This window comes from Chamaea fasciata, unplaced genomic scaffold (assembly GCF_029207755.1).
Source record: "Chamaea fasciata isolate MVZ Bird 193981 ecotype frontalis unplaced genomic scaffold, bChaFas1.0.hap1 SCAF_3, whole genome shotgun sequence".
Taxonomy (NCBI): Eukaryota; Metazoa; Chordata; class Aves; order Passeriformes; family Sylviidae; genus Chamaea; species Chamaea fasciata.
The window spans coordinates 83,107,301-83,126,235 of NW_027094088.1; the positions used below are offsets into that span (position 1 = coordinate 83,107,301).

At 35.8% G+C, this 18,935-nt stretch overlaps 1 protein-coding gene across 1 annotated transcript in view; it reads left to right on the forward strand.

Annotated features, from left to right (window-relative positions):
* COL12A1 (collagen type XII alpha 1 chain) overlaps positions 1 to 18,935 on the forward strand; it is a 100,332-nt gene that overhangs the window by 47,682 nt on the left and 33,715 nt on the right. Inside the window, exons 26-46 of the mRNA XM_066179676.1 lie at positions 410 to 549; positions 1,299 to 1,428; positions 2,716 to 2,855; positions 3,124 to 3,256; positions 3,358 to 3,384; positions 3,695 to 3,837; positions 5,925 to 6,054; positions 6,909 to 7,048; positions 8,153 to 8,282; positions 8,951 to 9,093; positions 10,018 to 10,147; positions 11,081 to 11,223; positions 12,577 to 12,706; positions 12,892 to 13,011; positions 13,612 to 13,758; positions 14,528 to 14,644; positions 15,086 to 15,232; positions 15,320 to 15,394; positions 15,946 to 16,085; positions 17,976 to 18,099; positions 18,293 to 18,436. Coding sequence (XP_066035773.1) covers positions 410 to 549; positions 1,299 to 1,428; positions 2,716 to 2,855; positions 3,124 to 3,256; positions 3,358 to 3,384; positions 3,695 to 3,837; positions 5,925 to 6,054; positions 6,909 to 7,048; positions 8,153 to 8,282; positions 8,951 to 9,093; positions 10,018 to 10,147; positions 11,081 to 11,223; positions 12,577 to 12,706; positions 12,892 to 13,011; positions 13,612 to 13,758; positions 14,528 to 14,644; positions 15,086 to 15,232; positions 15,320 to 15,394; positions 15,946 to 16,085; positions 17,976 to 18,099; positions 18,293 to 18,436 — 2,673 coding nt within the window. The remainder of the gene's footprint in view (positions 1 to 409; positions 550 to 1,298; positions 1,429 to 2,715; positions 2,856 to 3,123; positions 3,257 to 3,357; positions 3,385 to 3,694; positions 3,838 to 5,924; positions 6,055 to 6,908; positions 7,049 to 8,152; positions 8,283 to 8,950; positions 9,094 to 10,017; positions 10,148 to 11,080; positions 11,224 to 12,576; positions 12,707 to 12,891; positions 13,012 to 13,611; positions 13,759 to 14,527; positions 14,645 to 15,085; positions 15,233 to 15,319; positions 15,395 to 15,945; positions 16,086 to 17,975; positions 18,100 to 18,292; positions 18,437 to 18,935) is intronic.

Below are 18,935 nucleotides of genomic sequence, written 5' to 3' on the forward strand. Positions count from 1 at the left end.
ACCTTTCCTTAAACATTTCCTATTGGCAGAGGCATGCTTCTGGTCTAGATGCATGCAGCATGGCTATTTTCATGTCCTTTAAAATTTTAAAGCATTAACCATAGATGAAACGTGGCTATTGTCACCAAAAATTATGGTCTTAATCACTTGATACTTCTGGAAGTATTGTACTCATAAGTTACAAAGATGAAACTACCATAGTTTATAGCTATTTTGCTCATTGCTGGGAAAATAGGCTTCTGAACTGTCTCATCTAATGCCCAGGACAATGAATTTGTCAGAAAGTGATTGCTTCCATTCACTGAAAAGACTTTCACTGAAAGACATGAAGAGAATTCACTTCCACCCGTGAGAGACCTATACTTCTGCTATGAATAGCATTCAGTTACTACTATCATTATTTTTGCAGTACCTTTGCCTGGACCCAGAGGTGTAAAAATTCAGGATGTTACTCACAGCACCATGAATGTAGTTTGGGATCCTGCCCCAGGAAAAGTTCGAAAATACATCCTAAGATACAAAATAGCTGATGATGCCGATGTAAAGGAGGTAAAATTTTTAAAGTACTAGGAAAGTTTTATTTTGAGAAACTAGATTACTAAAATAATAGTAAAGGTAATATTATAACCCACCAGTGAGAATAAAGAACATCAGTTCATAGTTATTGCAGCCAGGAGAGAGTATTGATTTCTTGGAAACTGAATGAATACAAGATAGATTTCTTGAGTACTTCCTTCCTCCTCCTCCTCTAGAGAGGAAAAATCCTTAAACTGACTGGAGAATCTCCATATGTTTTGGTAAATACCATTTCAATACTCTGCTTAAATATCATACTGCTAAGGTCTAAAACAACTTCCAATTAAGAGGACAGGATAGTGTAATAAAGGTATGTTAGCCCCTTTGCCTAGTGACAGAACATGTATCAGCATTGTTAGAGATGTCTTTTAGTTATGTACAAGCTTTCCTTAATTGTGCTGCTAAGCATAAGCCAGCTCTTGGAGAATTAAATTTGCTTTTTAAAGGAACCAGAATTTTCCAAAGATTCAGCCTGCATCCTTGCTTCCAAAGGAATAAAGCAGTCAGTGACCCAAAAGTACTATGTGTATCTGTTATAATATGTTTTGCAAAGGAATTAGTAGAGAACACTCAATATTCAGGTGTAAATTTATAGGCAAATGGCAAAACTTAGCGCAGAATACTTCTTTGTTTTTCAGTGCAGAAATTGCTGCCATTAGACCAAATGCAGAGTAAGAAATAGAGAAATTTACAATCCTTTAAGTCACTATTTTTGTTCTTAGGTGGAACTTGACAGACTCAAAACGAGCATTACTCTCTCTGACCTTTCCTCCCAAACACTGTACAATGTAAAAGTTGTTGCCGTATATGACGAAGGGGAATCTATACCAACAAATGCAGAAGCTGTCACTCGTAAGTTTTCCTAATAATCATTCTTGTGGTTGTTTTTGCCTTATGTTTGATTTAAGTGGTGTGTGTTGCAACACGTTATTGAGTTTAGGTGGAGCTCTAATTTAATCTGAGAAATACTTGATTTGCACTTGTAGCATTATTTGCAATATAATAAACCACAGGAATCTTAGATGAGTTGCGTCTTACTGCAGTGAACACAGACATTGCAGTCTGCAGAGAGGTGAAGAGCCACAGAAGCAAAACTATTTCTATTTAAAGACTGAAGGAGAAATGTAAGTGTAGAATTGGTAAGAAAATGTGAGGACAGAAAAAAGGTTTAGCAAGTCTATACAGGAATCTAGGCAAGTGAATAAGAAGCTAGGCCATATACGAGAGGATTAGACACCACCTTTCTCTGATCCAAGAGAGTTTTTGCATCATGGAATGCTAAAGCAGCCTTTACTTTTAGAGAATAATAAAGGCAGCATTTGAATCAACAAATAGAGGCAAGGAAATGGAGCTGCACAAGCTCTAAGAGCTGATCTCCATGCAAGAGATGTGAAAGACTGAAAGGAGAAAGCAGCCATCAAGAAAGTTCTCATCCTGATCAAGGCTTAGGATTTAAGAATATAGTTAACCAGAAAAGCTACAATAGAAAAGAGTAATTTTACCTTTTCGCTGCCCCTCCATCTGGTTTGAAGGAGAAGAAAAACCCCTTGTTGTTGGGCTAGTCTTTGCTCTGTCACAGTGGTTTTGTGTGAATATGTGTGTAAAGAAAGAAAAGGAAAGGTCTGCCCAAAGAAATTATTTTTAGATTAATTCCCTGATTCTACCTATTTACATATTTATTCCCAGTGGCTATAATATTTTCCCTCCTTAACCTACAGTTAAACTCTGTGAATTCTTTCTAAATAAGTGGCGATTTGTTTGGCTTATATAAAGAATTTTAAGATTTGCAAGAAACTCATGCAGGAACTTGATGTGTGTCTATGGGAGTTCATATTCACTCTATATAACTCCAAAATGTAACAGCCAGGGCTTCAGTTGCTTTGAGTAGGCATGTGAGTTGTGACCTCTGCTGAGGTCTGTTTTATCAGATGATGACCTAATGGTGTGACCTTATGAAGGATGATTTGCTTATTGTAAGTGGACTGGGTTATACTATGTTTGATTGTAGTCATTAGAAGCATGGTAACTGAGAGATGAATCTTCTATATAATCTTCTAAATTATTTGTCTGAATAAATCCTTTGTTTTACTGTATTTTGTAGTTATATTTTGTGGAATATTTTTCATTTTCTCATAATAGAGCCTGTGCCAGCACCAGTCAATCTCAGAATCACAGATATAACCACGAATAGTTTCAGAGGTACTTGGGATCATGGAGCTCCAGATGTGTCTCTATACAGAATAACATGGGGGGTCTATGGAAGAGCGGAAAAACAGGAGGTAAGAACAGACATCACCTTATGCTTTTGTGGGCAGTCTCTCAGAGGGTGTATTTTTTTAACTCAGAAATGTAATTGATACATGGCCTATAACTTGGAAATTCAGTGAGAAGGTGTAGGACACATACTTACAGCCATGTTCAGTGATGTTACTGAGTAAAATGTTACTCAGTTATGTCCCACTATCTGTTTGCCTGTTTCATTTGTATGTTTTGGTTTTGTTTATTTATCTTTTCCTTTTTTTTTTTTTTTCTTAATTTCTTCACAAGACTATCTTAAATGGGGATGAGAATAGTGTGGTCTTTGAAAATTTGAATCCAGATACTTTATATGATGTCTCAGTTACTGCCATTTATCCTGATGAATCAGAAAGTGATGAGCTCATTGGCAGTGAACGAACATGTAAGTAAATAAAGGGATTCTGCATGTTGTTATTCATAATTATTGAAAGAGAAGGCATGAACAGACAAGAATTCTGAAAATTCTTTCTCTTTTTTTCCTAGTACCCTTGGTACCTATCACTACACAAGGTAAGAATCTGAATTTCCAGGTACCATTTTATTGAAGAAAACTCATAGCTCTCTTTTTCTAAACTGTGATGAATGTTGACATTAAAAAGCTGAGATCATTTAATAAATATTATTGTGTTTTTGGAAGAATAGTAAACACTAGATTACCACATGTTTATTATTTTACAAACATTACAGTTTATGTCCCCCTGTACTTAATACATTCTGCTCTTGATCAGGCATTCATGCAGCCCTAAAAGTAAGAATGAAGCGTTTGTCTCTGCTCTTTGGTGAACTACATATTTATTCATTTCTTTATTATGCTTCTCAGCCCCAAAGAGTGGCCCACGAAACCTCCAGGTGTACAATGCAACTTCACACAGTTTGACTGTCAAATGGGATCCTGCCAGTGGTCGAGTGCAGAGATACAGGATCATTTACCAGCCCATCAGTGGGGATGGCCCTGAACAGTCGGTAAGTAATTTTGAAGTGCTAAAGTTATTCAAACTTAAATGCAACCTTCTGCAAGTGATCCAATAGAATAATTTCTTTTCAAAGCACAACACTTTATTAATCCCCTTTTATGTGAAGATTTATATTTGTAGTGATTAAGTAGATACTCTCACCTCTTTTTTCTCCTCTTTCAAATCAAAGTTAGAATACCCTTAATTGAGCAGCAACAACTTTGGATGCATCCTGTTTTCTAAAAAATCACATAATCATAGAATCATTTAGGTTGGAAAAGATCTTTGAGTTCATAAACTCCAACTGTTTATCCATGGATAAAACTAAAATAAAGTGTGTTGAGGAATAAGTCAATCAGCATCTAAGGCTACAAATCACAGATACTGGTCACAGCAATCAATAATATGTCCAGATTTTTCCTTCGTTTTCATAGTGTGGTTCCCATGCTATCAGGAGACTTTGCCATGGAACATGCTGTGAACAGTTGAGACTGTCTTTCACCACTCTAGAGTCAGTATAACTGCACAGAGATAGCATGAATGAGAAATCCATGCAAAACACGTGCTAATGAAATATTTAAGGTATTTTAGACTCTTTTACTATGATAAGAAACTATAATGCTATGGAGAGATGGTACTTTATGATCAACCAGCATTCCCCGTGTTGTCAGCATGAACTGTTTTGACTATGGCAGCCTACGAAATACAGTCTGGGAAAGGTAATTCAGTCAGACTGTTTATTAGATGTGTGTGATATTTAAAAATGTCCCAGTCTGTAGTGGGAGGCTGTTGTGGTTACTGTCACATGAGTCAGAGGAAGAGTCTCAGATGAGAACCACATTCATTTAGCTGGCTCCTGTAATTGGAGATCACACATCCTCAGAAGTGTATCTAGGAATATTTACTTTAGGATCTGTTGGATATTTACACACCTATTTTAACTCTCTTCTGAACAACATACATTTGGGTTGAGGTAATTGAAATGTATATTGAGCAGTTGAACACAATTTTAGTGAGAAATCACTAGAGGAATAAGGAACAGCAATAGGTTTAATTAATATCTGTAATAAATTGCTGGCGGTGGAGAAAAAAAGGGAATTGTGATCATTCTCTTGAAATCTGTGCAAAGAATATGGTTAATAGACTTAATTGCTTACCGCTGGATAGAGTCAAGCAGTGACAATTGGAGAACTACATTTAAGGAGAGCACACAGAACTCTCATACTCTGTTCATGGCATTTAATGTCTGTTTGCAAATGACTTGCAGTCATATGATAATAATTTCTTGTCTTCTTTTGTTACTCCAATATTTTATTAAACTGTAGATACCGGGTAGACAGTAGAATACTCCCCACCAAAGTATTTGAAATATAATTTCTGGAGGGTTATTGCCTTGTCTGACTTTTAATGGCCTGAGCACCAAGAGGAATCACAGGTGATTTGAAGACAGAAAAAATGGTTGCAAAAACTCCACACAGAACTACAGAGACCGAATCATGATCATTTAGGGTCAGGATTTGAAAAGCAATCAGATACTAAAATGTAGAGGCAGCCATGATGGGATGATAAAAGCATTAGTGCTTGGAAAGGAGCTTTGTACACTTGAGTACAAAAAAAACCCTTTGATTTTAAGTTAATATAGTCTGCTTGTTAATTAAAGTAATCTACTGCTATGAAATGTGAAGGTGTGTAAGTGCCTGCTCATTGTCAGCTCTTCATCAGCAGATGATTTGAAGTGTTATGCTGAACACTTCAGCTGAATAGGCTTTGAAAGCATGCACATAGTCTTAAAAGTACAAAGAATGATGGGAGTTACAATATAATTTGTACAGAATTGGGAATTTCTGTATTATTGTGGTTGTATACAAGTTTGGAGATTTTAAGGAATAGTGGCTTTGTGTCTAAACTTGCTAAAACCAATATGCACTAAATATTATTACTGTTCAATGTCTACTCTCAATGTCAGTCACAAGAAAAAAGCAGAATTTGATACATCACAGTGTTTTCCACTCTGCATCAAATGCTTGCGTTCTTCACTGTAGCACAAAAGAGAAAGTATAAAGGGAATTTTAATATTTTCCTTTTGTTTTGCTGCAGACTACTGTTGGAGGACGACAGAACAGTGTGGTGATACAGAAGCTGCAGCCTGACACACCATATGCTATTACTGTGTCATCATCGTACGCAGACGGTGAGGGGGGACGAATGACAGGACGAGGCAGAACCAGTAAGTAACTTCTTCAGTTCTTCTTGTTAGGTACAAAGCAATATCGATGTATTGCTTTTCAGAAGAGCTGAGAAAACTTTCTAGTGGTGAAATTCATCCCATCTGTAGTAGTCATTTGTCCTTTGGTGGCTTTCAAGTTTCTGAAGTAAGAACACTGTCAGCCTACTGGCTGTAGAGAAACCCTGGACCACTGCCTTTGGCTGGATGCCCAGTTTTTACAGCTGAGAGAAACTCTAATCTTCCTGTGGAACTTCTTCCTAATTTTAATTTGTTTAATTGTTTTATGCCATAATGTAGTAAACACCTTAAAGCATCTGAAGGCATGTCACTCTCATATATATGTGCTTTTGAGCACCTTCATTTGAGAGGCTGACCTTCATATTGTTCACTTTAGGACTCCACCATTTTATATTGATGCATTCTCTTGATCCTGCTATAGAAATCACTGAGTGATTTGCTATCAGAGACACTCCAGGTATAAAACCCACTTCAATATATTTAATTAATTAATTATAAAGCTACAACATTATTAATTCAGTTGCATTTACTTTAATTATGAGTTTGCAATGGAAAGTCAGACACAGCAATGGGTTTGGTGAGGAATGAAGAAAAAAGTCCTATGAACTCATTGCCTAATTCCAAAATAGTGTCCCTGAATAAATTTTTCTAACTAGTGTTGTTTGTGGTGTTGGATAGGGTTGGCATGTTCTGACTGATGCAGATAAATTAGATTTAACATGAGCTACTAAACCTATTTTTAAAATTTTCTAAGGATACACTACAGAGGCGTTATGTGACAGCAAAAAGAAGAGAATAGGGTTCCACATGTCTGACATCTTATTGATCTGTTTCAGAACCTCTCACCACTGTGAAGAACTTGCTAGTTTATGACCCAACCACCAGTACTCTGAATGTTCGATGGGATCATGCAGAAGGAAGTCCTCGCCAGTACAAAGTGTTTTATGGACCTACAGCTGGAGGTGCAGAAGAAATGGTAAATTCTTCATGTCGATCTCACTAACAATCTCAGATAAATTACAGCTCATGATAGTGCTGAGAGAAATGCTGCTGGGTGAAGTAGGTTTTGTTTGCCTATGCACTGGCTTTTTTTCTGTTCACAGCCACCCTGGAGAAAATGTACAGCACCTCCCTGAAAGTTCCTCCCATATGTATTACAGATGTTTGATTTCATATAGTTGACCATTAGTGATTAGTTCTTAGCATGGGATTTATTACCACACACAATTTTTTTGTTTCTTTATCCCTAGGGCACTATGTGGGAATGTAAAGCTGACTTCAGGGTATACAAAAAGTTTAAAGTTAGCAGACTTCATTTCTACCCATTTTTACTGCTAAGAAGTCATGTGACTGTAGGCTTCAATGGTATTTGTGAAAGCTGAAAAATCCACATTTTAATCTCCTGAAATTAATTACTAAAGAGCTAAAAGAATCCTGAAAATAAGAAACCCTTGCTGCAGACTGGGAAATATTATTTCCCAGTTGTATTTCTTTTCTCCTCATCAGTGCAACTTAATGTGCTAATGAAATGAGTCATATATGAATGCCATTGTTTCGATAGCAACTAAAGTGCTACTGATGACAAATACTCTTAAATGCTGTGGAGTTTTATTTCCTAACATGAGCCGCTCATTACCTCTTGTTATTAGCATGTTGTAGTGTTATGTAATTTTTTTTCCTTGACTTAGAAAGTGGTGTTTTAATGTCACTGAGCTGCTAAATAGTAGTCATTAAAGAGATCACTGTAGATTCTGCTGCTTTCATTACACTTCATTTCACTACAGCAGGATCTGCACCCAAAAGTAGAGAGAGCTATAAGGGATTATATAGGAGAACACAGAACTCCTTTGTATTAAGTCTGAGACATAATCGTCTTGAAAGGCAGTTCCAGAAGACACCACAAACCATGTTTTTATAAGCTTCACCTTTTGTAAAGTTTTTATTACATCAAGTCTGGAAATGAGAGGTGGTAGGGGAGTAAGTGAGAAATAAAATAGCTTGAAATTTTTTTGTTTGTTTTTGATTTTATTTTCATGTTTTTGTAAGTCTCTTGACCCTTCCTTTCTTTCTAAATTTGTAGACTACAGTACCAGGAAATACAAACTATATCATCCTGAGGACTCTTGAACCAAACACACCTTACACTGTAACCGTGGTTCCAGTTTTCCCAGAGGGGGATGGTGGACGTACCTCTGACACTGGACGTACTTGTAAGAAAAATAGTCCTTTTCAAGAAAATGTTAGGATTTTTTTATCAATGGTCTCAGATCATTAGAAATTGATTTTACATTAAAAGTTTACCTGCTTAGTTATTTTTGCAGCTTTGTAACTTATTCTGTTTCCTTTGTTTATTTGTGTGGAGGCTTTCATTCCATTTAACTCAGGCAAGCTCATCTCCAAAGTTGTGCAGCACACTTAGTGCTTACTTCACAGAATAGTAAAATTTTAATAGTAGTGCTAGTAGAAGTACTCGTGAACAGAGAATATTGGTGTTAATCCATGCTAATGTCCATACCATGTACTTAAAAATTTCCAGGAAGTTTGAGATACGAATGTCAGCTCGAGCTAAAATGTGTAGTTTGTGGTTATTTTTCATGCATATCTGATCAACAATAGGATAACAAAATGTTATGATATAACACAAAGTGTTTTACCTTCAATTTGCAGTACAAACACGTACTTTGCTGCCTGTATGGAAGTTTGGAAAGACAAAACATGGAGATTCTTAGCTTTGTAAATTTTGGGCTAACAAAAGTAGTGTGCTTATCTTGGGCTGTGGTGCTTTTCAGCTTCTTTTGGGCGCTGTTACAGATTCATGTAGAAATTGAACTTACACAAGCAACTTTTTAAAACTTGATTTAAATCATCCTTGATCTAGTGGAGAGAGGAACACCAAGAAACATTCACGTTTACAATCCCACACCAAACAGCATGAATGTCCGTTGGGAACCTGCTCCAGGTCCAGTACAGCAATACAGAATTAATTATGCTCCACTGTCTGGCCCACGGCCATCAGAATCTGTAAGTAATTTAGCTTTTATACTATCAGTCAAATGTGTGTTGAGAATATTGCTTCCTTCAAAGACTGTAAAAAATAATAGTAAACTCAGGCCAACTGTGTACCCAGGAGAGTCTCTGCTGTAAGAACAGTGTTTATAGGAGTCTAGTTCACTAATAAAGGCTTAATTTGGTAAAATGAAAGAATAAGAAATAAGACTCTCCCATTTAAAACTCTGTATTGAGGATTGAGTATCCTTTATCATATTGCATGCAAACTTGAGTTAAATTAAAATTTTTTTAAGAGAGTCGGAGACAACAAATATTTATTAGGAATTGTGTAATTATGAAACTAGATGCCAGGTTTATGTGTTCTTACCACCAAACCATCTGCTTACCCCACATCATTACTGTTTAGTGGGAGTGGGTGAGCTATGAAATCTGGATATGGGTAAAAATGTGCCCTCATTGTGTGAAGTAAGAATTCTTGGATTTCTATAGGAATTAGTGCAGTCTTAAAGTTTTGACCATGAATGTACTCACGCAAAATGTACACCATATCGTACACGTAGATGTACATGTTTTTATGTAAGAAATTGTAAGGAGTTTTATGTCCTTTATACATAGCAAACTATGACAGAATTTACTTTCTTAGTTTCTGTTTATGAATGTTTCTCCTATTTTTTCTGAACTATGTCAATGTAAAATGTAAAAATAATAGTTGTAATTGAAGAACAAGAGCTCCTTACACTGTTTGCTCTTTTTTTCACCCACTGTTGAATTTCTATTAATATTACATGATTATTTTAAATTTGTGTTATTTTTCTTGGACAGTGTGCAGCATGGTCATGTTTCCATTTTTTCTATATTTCATTCAAATAGTTTTCTATAAAGAGATGTTATAAGGTGAAACTTAATTTTTATAGGTGCTTTTTGTTTCTGTTTTAGATTGTGGTGCCAGGCAACACTCGTGATGTGATTCTGGAGCGCTTAACTCCTGACACTGCTTACTCAATAAATGTTATAGCTCTATATGCAGATGGAGAGGGAAATCCAAGCCAAGCACAGGGAAGAACATGTAAGAGACAGTCAATACTTGTATTGTGAAGTATACATGAAAATTGGTGTGTGAAGAACTTAGAAAATTGGTTACAATTACAAATAGCATAAGATATTTAGTGCAACTCTGAATTAATGCATCTGAATTACGCCAGCAGCAATTATAAGCCTCTGTTACAGAAAACTTTGCTATGCTGTCTGTCAGTTGTGGTACTTGAATAATTATCAATGTATTTTTCAATTGGGAAATAAGTTTAAATGAATGTGTAAGAGTTTAAAGGCTATTCACAACATCAAATTACAGGTGAATAACAATTTATCCTTTGTAAAAAAAAAAAATAAAATAGCCTATTAAGATGAGTAGAATCAGTTGTCAACAGAAAAAAAGGGTTTCATGTTTGGTGTCTGACATGGTAATTGTATGTGTTGACCTCCCAGCTGTTTTTTTTTTTTTTTTTGCTGCAGACACCTAAACACCAAAATCTCCTTGTTACAACTTGTCTCATAGGATCTTAGTTGGCTTATACTTAGATTCTTTAAAATTCATACTAGAAATAACAAGTATAGAACCTGTCAACAACAATAATTTTGCTTCTTCTGTCTTCCCTGTAAAATCCCCATATTCATCTATAACTTGAGGATGTGACAGGCCAAAGTTATACTTGCCTGCAGGAGTTTGAGAAGCAGAATGTGTGTAGACGCTTACTTTGCACATCTGGATGTTCTCTCCCTTCTGTACTGTTCCAGTTCTCCAGCTGGGTCCTCTTTCTATTTAAGACCTTCAGGCACTGCTGCATGATCATTGACTTATATACATCTCCCCATGTATATTTACTTATTCAGGGTTTCAGGAAGGGCCCTTGAGTTTATATTCAGGGCAACATTTGAATTGATGAGGGTGACACTGATCTGGAGGTATCATGCTCCAACCTTCTGTATTTTCATTCTTCAGTGCCTCGCAGTGGTCCAAGGAATGTGAGAGTATTTGATGAGACTACAAACAGCCTTTCTGTACAATGGGACCATGCTGATGGGCCAGTACAGCAGTACAGAATCATTTATTCACCCACAGTGGGAGACCCTATCGATGAATATGTAAGTTCTGTAATTCCTTAGTAAGCACTGAGGTGTTCTCAGTCAATTCTTTAGGCAACAGAAAAAACGAGACATGTGTTCTACATGTAATACACTGTGCAGGCTCTGTGGGTCTTCTGGTCATTGATGTCAATGTTAGGAAGCTATGGTTTGTATAAAACTGTTTGTTTTTTTTTTTTCCATGAAGCTACATAAAATATATGGTTTCATGAACAAATATGTGTGTGAAATAATGTTAAATATGAGTCACACATTAATCAGAAGATTCTGAAAAGAATCTGCTCCCTGGCATTTCGTTAAAATGTGATGCATTGAATAGCCATCTATTACTTTATACTGTATTCATTACAAAGTCAGTGTGCTAGGATACAGAATAAACATAAGTCTGCAAATTGAAGAGTTGACAGAGTCTAATAAGACAACAATGGTAACTTGGATTCAGCATCTAACTTGCTGTTCTAAGTTTCAGTATGAATTGTAAGTGTGTTTCATTTCCTGCACCTTAATGATAGCACAAGTTATCCTGAAGCTTATAAAATTCACAGAGTATTTATAGCAAAGCTAAGCTCAGATGCTATAGAAGACAATGGCAGGATTTTATATTACTGTATAGCACATGCTGAAAATTCACTGTTTGAAAATTCCCTACTGGACTTTTTAATCAGGACACACATATTGTCAACACACATATCTTCTTTGCAGAAAAGACTGGAAATCCATAAAAACAGCAAGTCTCAAAGAACTGAAAATTTTAATCAAGTATTCATAGCAAGTGCTGACTGGCATGCACTTTTGAGATAGATACCTCAAGTTACTTCCCTTAGTTTCACTGCTTTATATCTTCCTTGTGGAGCAGGATTATACCTACATTTTGGGATTATACCTACATTTTCATTAGAAGGGAACAATAGTGCATGGCTGCAAAACGAAGCTGAGATTGAGGGATGCATAAATAGGGACATTTTTAAATGTCGATACATTTAGAGCTTGTATCTCAGAATAAGTTGTTTCTGCCAAGAAAACAAACACATCATTATGACTTTCATATTTCTGTGAGGGAATAAATCTTGGTGAAGAACTGCAGCATCTCAGTCTGATGTGAGGGTTGCGACTGAAGAGTCAATTTGATTTATGTTTTTGTGATGGCCACAGTGTTTTTTAATTCAAAACAACAAATAATGATAATTGTTTATAGTAGGCTATAACCCTTAAGGTATCCTGAATGACTTTTTCTATGGTGGACATAAAACACAGTGTACTAAATGTTAGAACAAACTTTTGTTTCTAGCTACTGTAACTACTGATCAGTTACAAGACTGATTAGTGTTTCCCTCTGTTTCTTTTGTGTTCTAGACAACAGTTCCTGGCATAAGGAATAATGTGATACTACAACCACTACAATCAGATACACCATATAAAATTACTGTTATTGCTGTGTACGAAGATGGAGATGGTGGACAACTGACTGGAAATGGCAGAACTGGTAATTATAGTTTTCATATTGTTTATTCTTTTTAAAATTCAAGACATATTCCTTGAGCTCTTCAACATTGTTAAGGTTTCATTAAGTTAATGAATTAATTACCTTGCAGAGTAACAATCTGCATTTCTAAAGATTGAAAAACAATTACTAACCTAATTAGAATGGGTTTATTTCTTTCTTTTTAGTTGGCCTGCTTCCTCCTCAAAATATGTATATAACTGATGAATGGTATACACGTTTCAGAGTTTCCTGGGATCCTTCACCATCCCCTGTTCTTGGCTATAAAATTGTATACAAACCTGTGGGTAAGAGAACTTGTTCATTCTGAGTATACCACTTTCAGAACAATGAATAGCTAGCTAATGGCAGACCAGAGTAGAAATCATATGTATAATTTTGTGTTAAAGGATCTATTTATTTCCTTTATTTACCAATTTTAATGAAAAATTTAATCTTATTATCAGTATTATATAATAAACACAAACTATCAATCACAGTTTCATACATTCAATTACAGGGATTGAATTGTATAGTTAAAACTTTATACAGTGACCTGATTTGTTTTTAACTTCTTTATTGCCTCTTGTCCTTCATGAACTGGTGTATATGAGCTGACAATGGACAGGTATTTGAGTACTAATGGCTGGCAGAATTTTTCTTTTATGTGGCCTTCAAACAATATACATATCTTTCTATAAGCTGAACACAAACACTGCATAGTAGTTTGTAAAACTTTGTGTATGTTCTGTTTGCAACATTGTAATATGCTAAAATTTAAGAAAGCAATATGTTTGTTTTAGAAAAATGAGGTTAACTTTTACTGATGTGTAAGAGACAGAATAGTTTTGTAGCGCATGTAATCATGATTCTTTCTTTCTCTGTTCTTAATGCCTCTTTGATTCAAGGTTCAAATGAGCCCAGGGAGTTTTTTGTGGGAGAAGTGACTTCCTACACTTTGCATAATCTGTCTCCCAGTACTACTTATGATGTGAATGTTTATGCCCAGTATGATTCTGGAATGAGCATACCTTTGACAGATCAAGGCACTACATGTAAGTCAGAATAATTTTGTTGTAGTCATGCTAGATACATATGCTGGTTTTACATAACATTGATAAAGAGAAGATTTTGATGGCTGGTTGCTAGGAAGCCTGAGCATCCTCTCATGGACAATACTTGCCATCTGTCCATGATGTAGATCTTAAAAATACTAATCTTGGAAAGAGTAATGGAGATATATTTTAAAGTAAAGACTTGATGAAATAAAATTTTCTAGACTATTTCCTAAAATTTTGTTAAGCTGTAGTTGGAGTCAATATTTACCTGTCTCCAGAGTACTACAGAATCTAACCATGTTACTAAGCAGGTCTAGGCTTTTTGATACCCTGCTTTTACCTCATAGGAATACCTCATAAGAATGTACAGTGATTTTGATGGTGGCCTCAGATGAGAAACTTCTAAAAATTTCTTAAGTTACGATGAATCAACACTCCTGACTCAGTATATTCTTTTCATAATGCTACATATATGAGTCAGATTTTTATTTTTGGAGGTTTCTTATTTTGTAAAGAAATCAGCTTCATGTGAAAACTCATAAAATGGGCTCTTACCCAATATGGGATCTGGGGCCTTTGTAAATAGCTAGGTGGGGTTCTGTAGGGTTTAAAATAAAGAGATTTGACTAGAACTGCTCTTTCTTTCTTCAAGTATTTTTAAAAATCAAATCCTAAACCAGCACCGCTAATATAATTTTAATTTTGGTGTGCTTTGCCTATTCATACTATTTCCCAGAGAACAATTTCTCTCTTTCTCTTTTCACAGTATATTTGAATGTCACTGACCTAACGAGTTACAAAGTGGGTTGGGATACCCTCTGTATCCGGTGGTCTCCTCATCGGTCAGCAACTTCCTACAGACTGAAGCTAAACCCAACTGATGGTAAGTGTGTTCTCTTTCTTGCAATTTCTGGAAACATAATTGTCTTATGTCAGTGACAGCACCACTTATTTGGATTGGTGGCAAGCACCAACCATAGTGATACATCTGGTTGAGTTTTAAAGCTCTGAACATAACCTGTTTCTTGAGTGGTGAAAAAGCAGCAAAGAGGGGGTACTGCTTATTGTCAAGGGGACCTATGGCTACCAGTTGCTTGGTTTCACTGCAATGTACACTGCAATTGTACTTTCCAGTGTGCTCCAGGGTTCATAATCACTACACAATTTTGGTCTAGAAAGGCAATTGTGGGACAAAAATAAGAGTGCTGTCCTATTGGCTCCAACCTCCTCTCAAGAAGTTTCTTCATTTCTACACTTATGTGTACATACATTAGAAGGGAAGTAATAGGTTCTAATTTTCTTTCCATTGGGGTTTTTTTGACAGGTTCCAGAGGACAGGAAATCACAATACGTGGATCAGAAACAAGCCACTGTTTTACTGGCCTCTCCCCAGACACAGAATACAATGCTACTGTGTTTGTTCAGACCCCTAACCTTGAGGGACCCCCAGTCTCTATGAGGGAGCATACAGGTAGATAACAGATACTGTGAACTTTAGGTTTTTGCTATAGAATTTGTCTTGGTTCAGCCGTAGAATAAAATTATTATTTCTTTTCAGTCCTCAAACCTACAGAGGCACCAACTCCACCACCTACGCCTCCTCCACCTCCCACAATCCCTCCAGCTCGGGATGGTATGTTTATTTCCAGAATAATTCAATATTTTTGTGTAGCTGCTGTACTATTTCATAGTTTACCTCCATTTTTCATAACTGTAAGTGGATATAAAACTAACACACCGTTTTAGGGAAATGAATATTGAGACCTTTCCTAATGCCATCCCTGTATTCTAGAGCTTTACTAGAACTTCAGCATTTCCAGGTTTAGAACAACAAGATGCAAACCTTTGGGGAAAAATTATTGATATTCTATAGCTCTACTATAGAAAGTCTATGAGATTATCTGCTCTCAGCAGACAATTCACGTTTTACAGTAGCTGATCAGAAAAAAGTAATTTACCATGTTTACATTTTATTATTGAACTCTTAGATATATATTGAAGTTTTCTTTGATATATTTTAATAAATGTTTTTGTATAGAGCATTAGTCATCTGCCAGGTTGAATGTGTGGTAGTAGACATTTGCTGAATAGTTGTCATTCTTGAATTTTCAAATTTTGAAGCAATATTTATTTCATGGTGATATGCTTGACGTATTTTAAGGGTTCCTTTTCTTGGACTTTCAGTATGCAGAGGTGCCAAAGCAGACATTGTATTCTTGACTGATGCTTCCTGGAGTATTGGTGATGATAATTTCAACAAAGTAGTGAAATTTGTTTTTAGTACAGTAGGAGCCTTTGATTTAATCAATCCTGATGGAATCCAGGTAGGTTTGTAATTCCCATTGGGTATATTTTGGAGGGAAATTGAAGATGAACTGAATTGTTACTTTCAGAATGCTGTCATTTTTTGCATTAGATTGTTATACATACATATGTACATGTGCGTGCATGCCTATTATTTTTTAAATATATTTGCCATTTTATAAATACAAGGGAAATCCAGGCTATTTTGAGATATTAATATTCTGAAATACAAAAGTTACGGTTTGTGGGAATCGTCCAGGTGGAGAAACTGGGGCAATGTATGGTCATTTATATATTTTTCTTTATTTGTATGCAGCATCAACAACTGGCACACTGCTTACTTCTTATATCATAGGTTTTGTCTCTGCCATTATCAGAAATCTGTTTAGGAACATTCTGACTTTTGATTGAGGGCCACATTTTAAATTCTCAGTGTAAATGCTGAGTCTTGTGCATGCAGGGTCCAGCTGGCTTGCCATTGCTGAGCTCCCTAGAATCCCACCGCACTAAATTACAGAATGCCTTTGAAAAAGGTACTTGCAGAAGCCTTTTGCATGCTGTGATAACATGGGTCCACTCCACAGTGGGCATAGTAAAAGCATGAAGAGGTCCTCTTAATGAATTAGTGCATTTTGAGCGAGTAAACAGTAACAGCTAATGAGGGATAGACTTTCAGGAGTTCTGGGCTGCTGGCAGTTATGTCAAAGTAACTTCCTGCCAGGCTTCTTACCATAAGCATGTTCATAAGAATCAGTTTTCTTCTACTTGTAGGAAGCTGCATGAAATCAATGTCTAGGTTCCCATAACCACTTCTCTTTCACTAGATGAAATGAAAGACATAAGGTCTGAGAGAGTTTCTTACATGGCATTTCTGGAGTGTTGCAGAGAGCTGCAGGTGCAGTGCATTTTCTTTGGTTAGAAGGCTGACAGGATATTTACATTGTTAGAGGTCTGATTTTCATCCTCTAGGCATATTTTTAGTCATTTGATTCCCAATCTTTAACTCTCTAGACTTTTAAAGGAAAAGATACTCTTTAAAGTCACTCTGTGTCAGAGATTCTTTATCAATTTTAGCTCTAGCCTATACTGGGTAGTTTTCCTTTTCATTTGTTTTTTGTTTCATATATTTTTCTTGCTAATATATATGGAAATAGAGAAAACAATATAGGTGACAGGCACATATAAACACTAATGTTTAGTAAAATAATGAAGTCACATACCACTTGAGATGCAACAATTTCAGGTTTTTAATTGAAAATTAATAATGTTAAGAGGGGAATTTACTAAAACAAATGTGAATATATACGTACAAAAATATTTCTATTCGGCAATAAAATAGCATAATATCATATTGCAATTTTACAAAATATTAAAAGGAGCAAAATAAAAAAAAAGATTATTTAGGAATAATTTTTCAGTGATTGTATTTCAGTATTTAAGGCAAGAGTATACACTTATGTGTGTATCCAACATTATTGACATTCTGTTGACAAATTGTTTTTTATTCCTAAAAAAGGAAGCAGGTGAAAGTAGATACTGTACCTCTGCTCAGAAGTTGAGAATAGGCATACATCACCATAGTAATAGCAAGAATTTGATCATATGGATTAAAGCCATACTGCATTTTATGCATAGAAGAGAAAGAAAGAAAGAAAGAAAGAAAGAAAGAAAGAAAGAAAGAAAGAAAGAAAGAAAGAAAGAAGAAAAGAAGGAAAAAAAGAAAAGATAGTTGTGCGCACATTGCTGTGATGTCTATATATAAAAATATGTATGTGTGTGCATAATCAGGCATTTGAAAAGGAATTTTTGATTATTTAAGGCTTATTAATAAACAAATTTACATATTTCAATGGAGAGAGTTGGCTTGAATGAGGAGATATGAGACTGAACACTGTTATATTCCACTTCAGGTTTCATTTGTGCAGTACAGTGATGAGGCAAAATCTGAATTTAAACTGAATACATTTGATGACAAAGCCCAGGCCCTGGGAGCTCTTCAAAACATTCAGTACAGAGGAGGAAACACAAGGACAGGTAATTCTGGGCTGCAATTATATTTATTTAAGATAAAATATTTTCAGAAACTGTAATTATCCTTATATTGCATGGCTGAAGAAGTAGGTTTTTCTGTTGTGTTTTAACCCTGTGACTGTTGCCCTTACGAAGTAAAAGAATTCTTCTCTTGTGGATAATAAGGATGATTCCTTGTTAATTGTACACTTTGCAGGCAAAGCCTTAACGTTTATCAAAGAAAAGGTTTTGACTTGGGAGAGTGGCATGAGGCGAGGTGTTCCCAAGGTACTTGTTGTTGTCACAGATGGTCGGTCTCAGGATGAGGTGAGGAAAGCAGCAACAGTCATACAGCACTCTGGTAAGCAATTCTCAGCACCTGGCTGTTTCTTTTCTGTATTGCTTCAGTTATCTGGGAATCATTTACTCATCCTTTATGGACTTGGAAATGTATTCAGAGTATTTGGGACAACTTCAAAACTATTCAGAGAATTTGTGCTCTCTGGACTAGACTTATATTTTCTTTCTTAAGCCTTCTCTTTGAGGAAGGATGTGGCTTCCCAAAGTTTTCAAGTAATTCCTCATGCATATAATTTCATTTGGTTACTTCTTTTTCTTTTTGGTGTGTGGACCCCAGAAATCAGTGGGAAGTGTACTCCATACTAGTGCTTATGTTTTAATGGGCCTGGTTTGCTGAGATTTAAGTTTTATCTGGTATAAGCCAGTGAATCTCCAGTTAAAGTAACTGTTTTTGAAGGAGCAGGATTTGAGAGGGCTCCTCTGTTGCCTTTTGAGCTAAGAAGCACTGCACTTCCTCATCAGATTTGATGATTGTGGCTTATGTGAGTGTAGTAATCTGT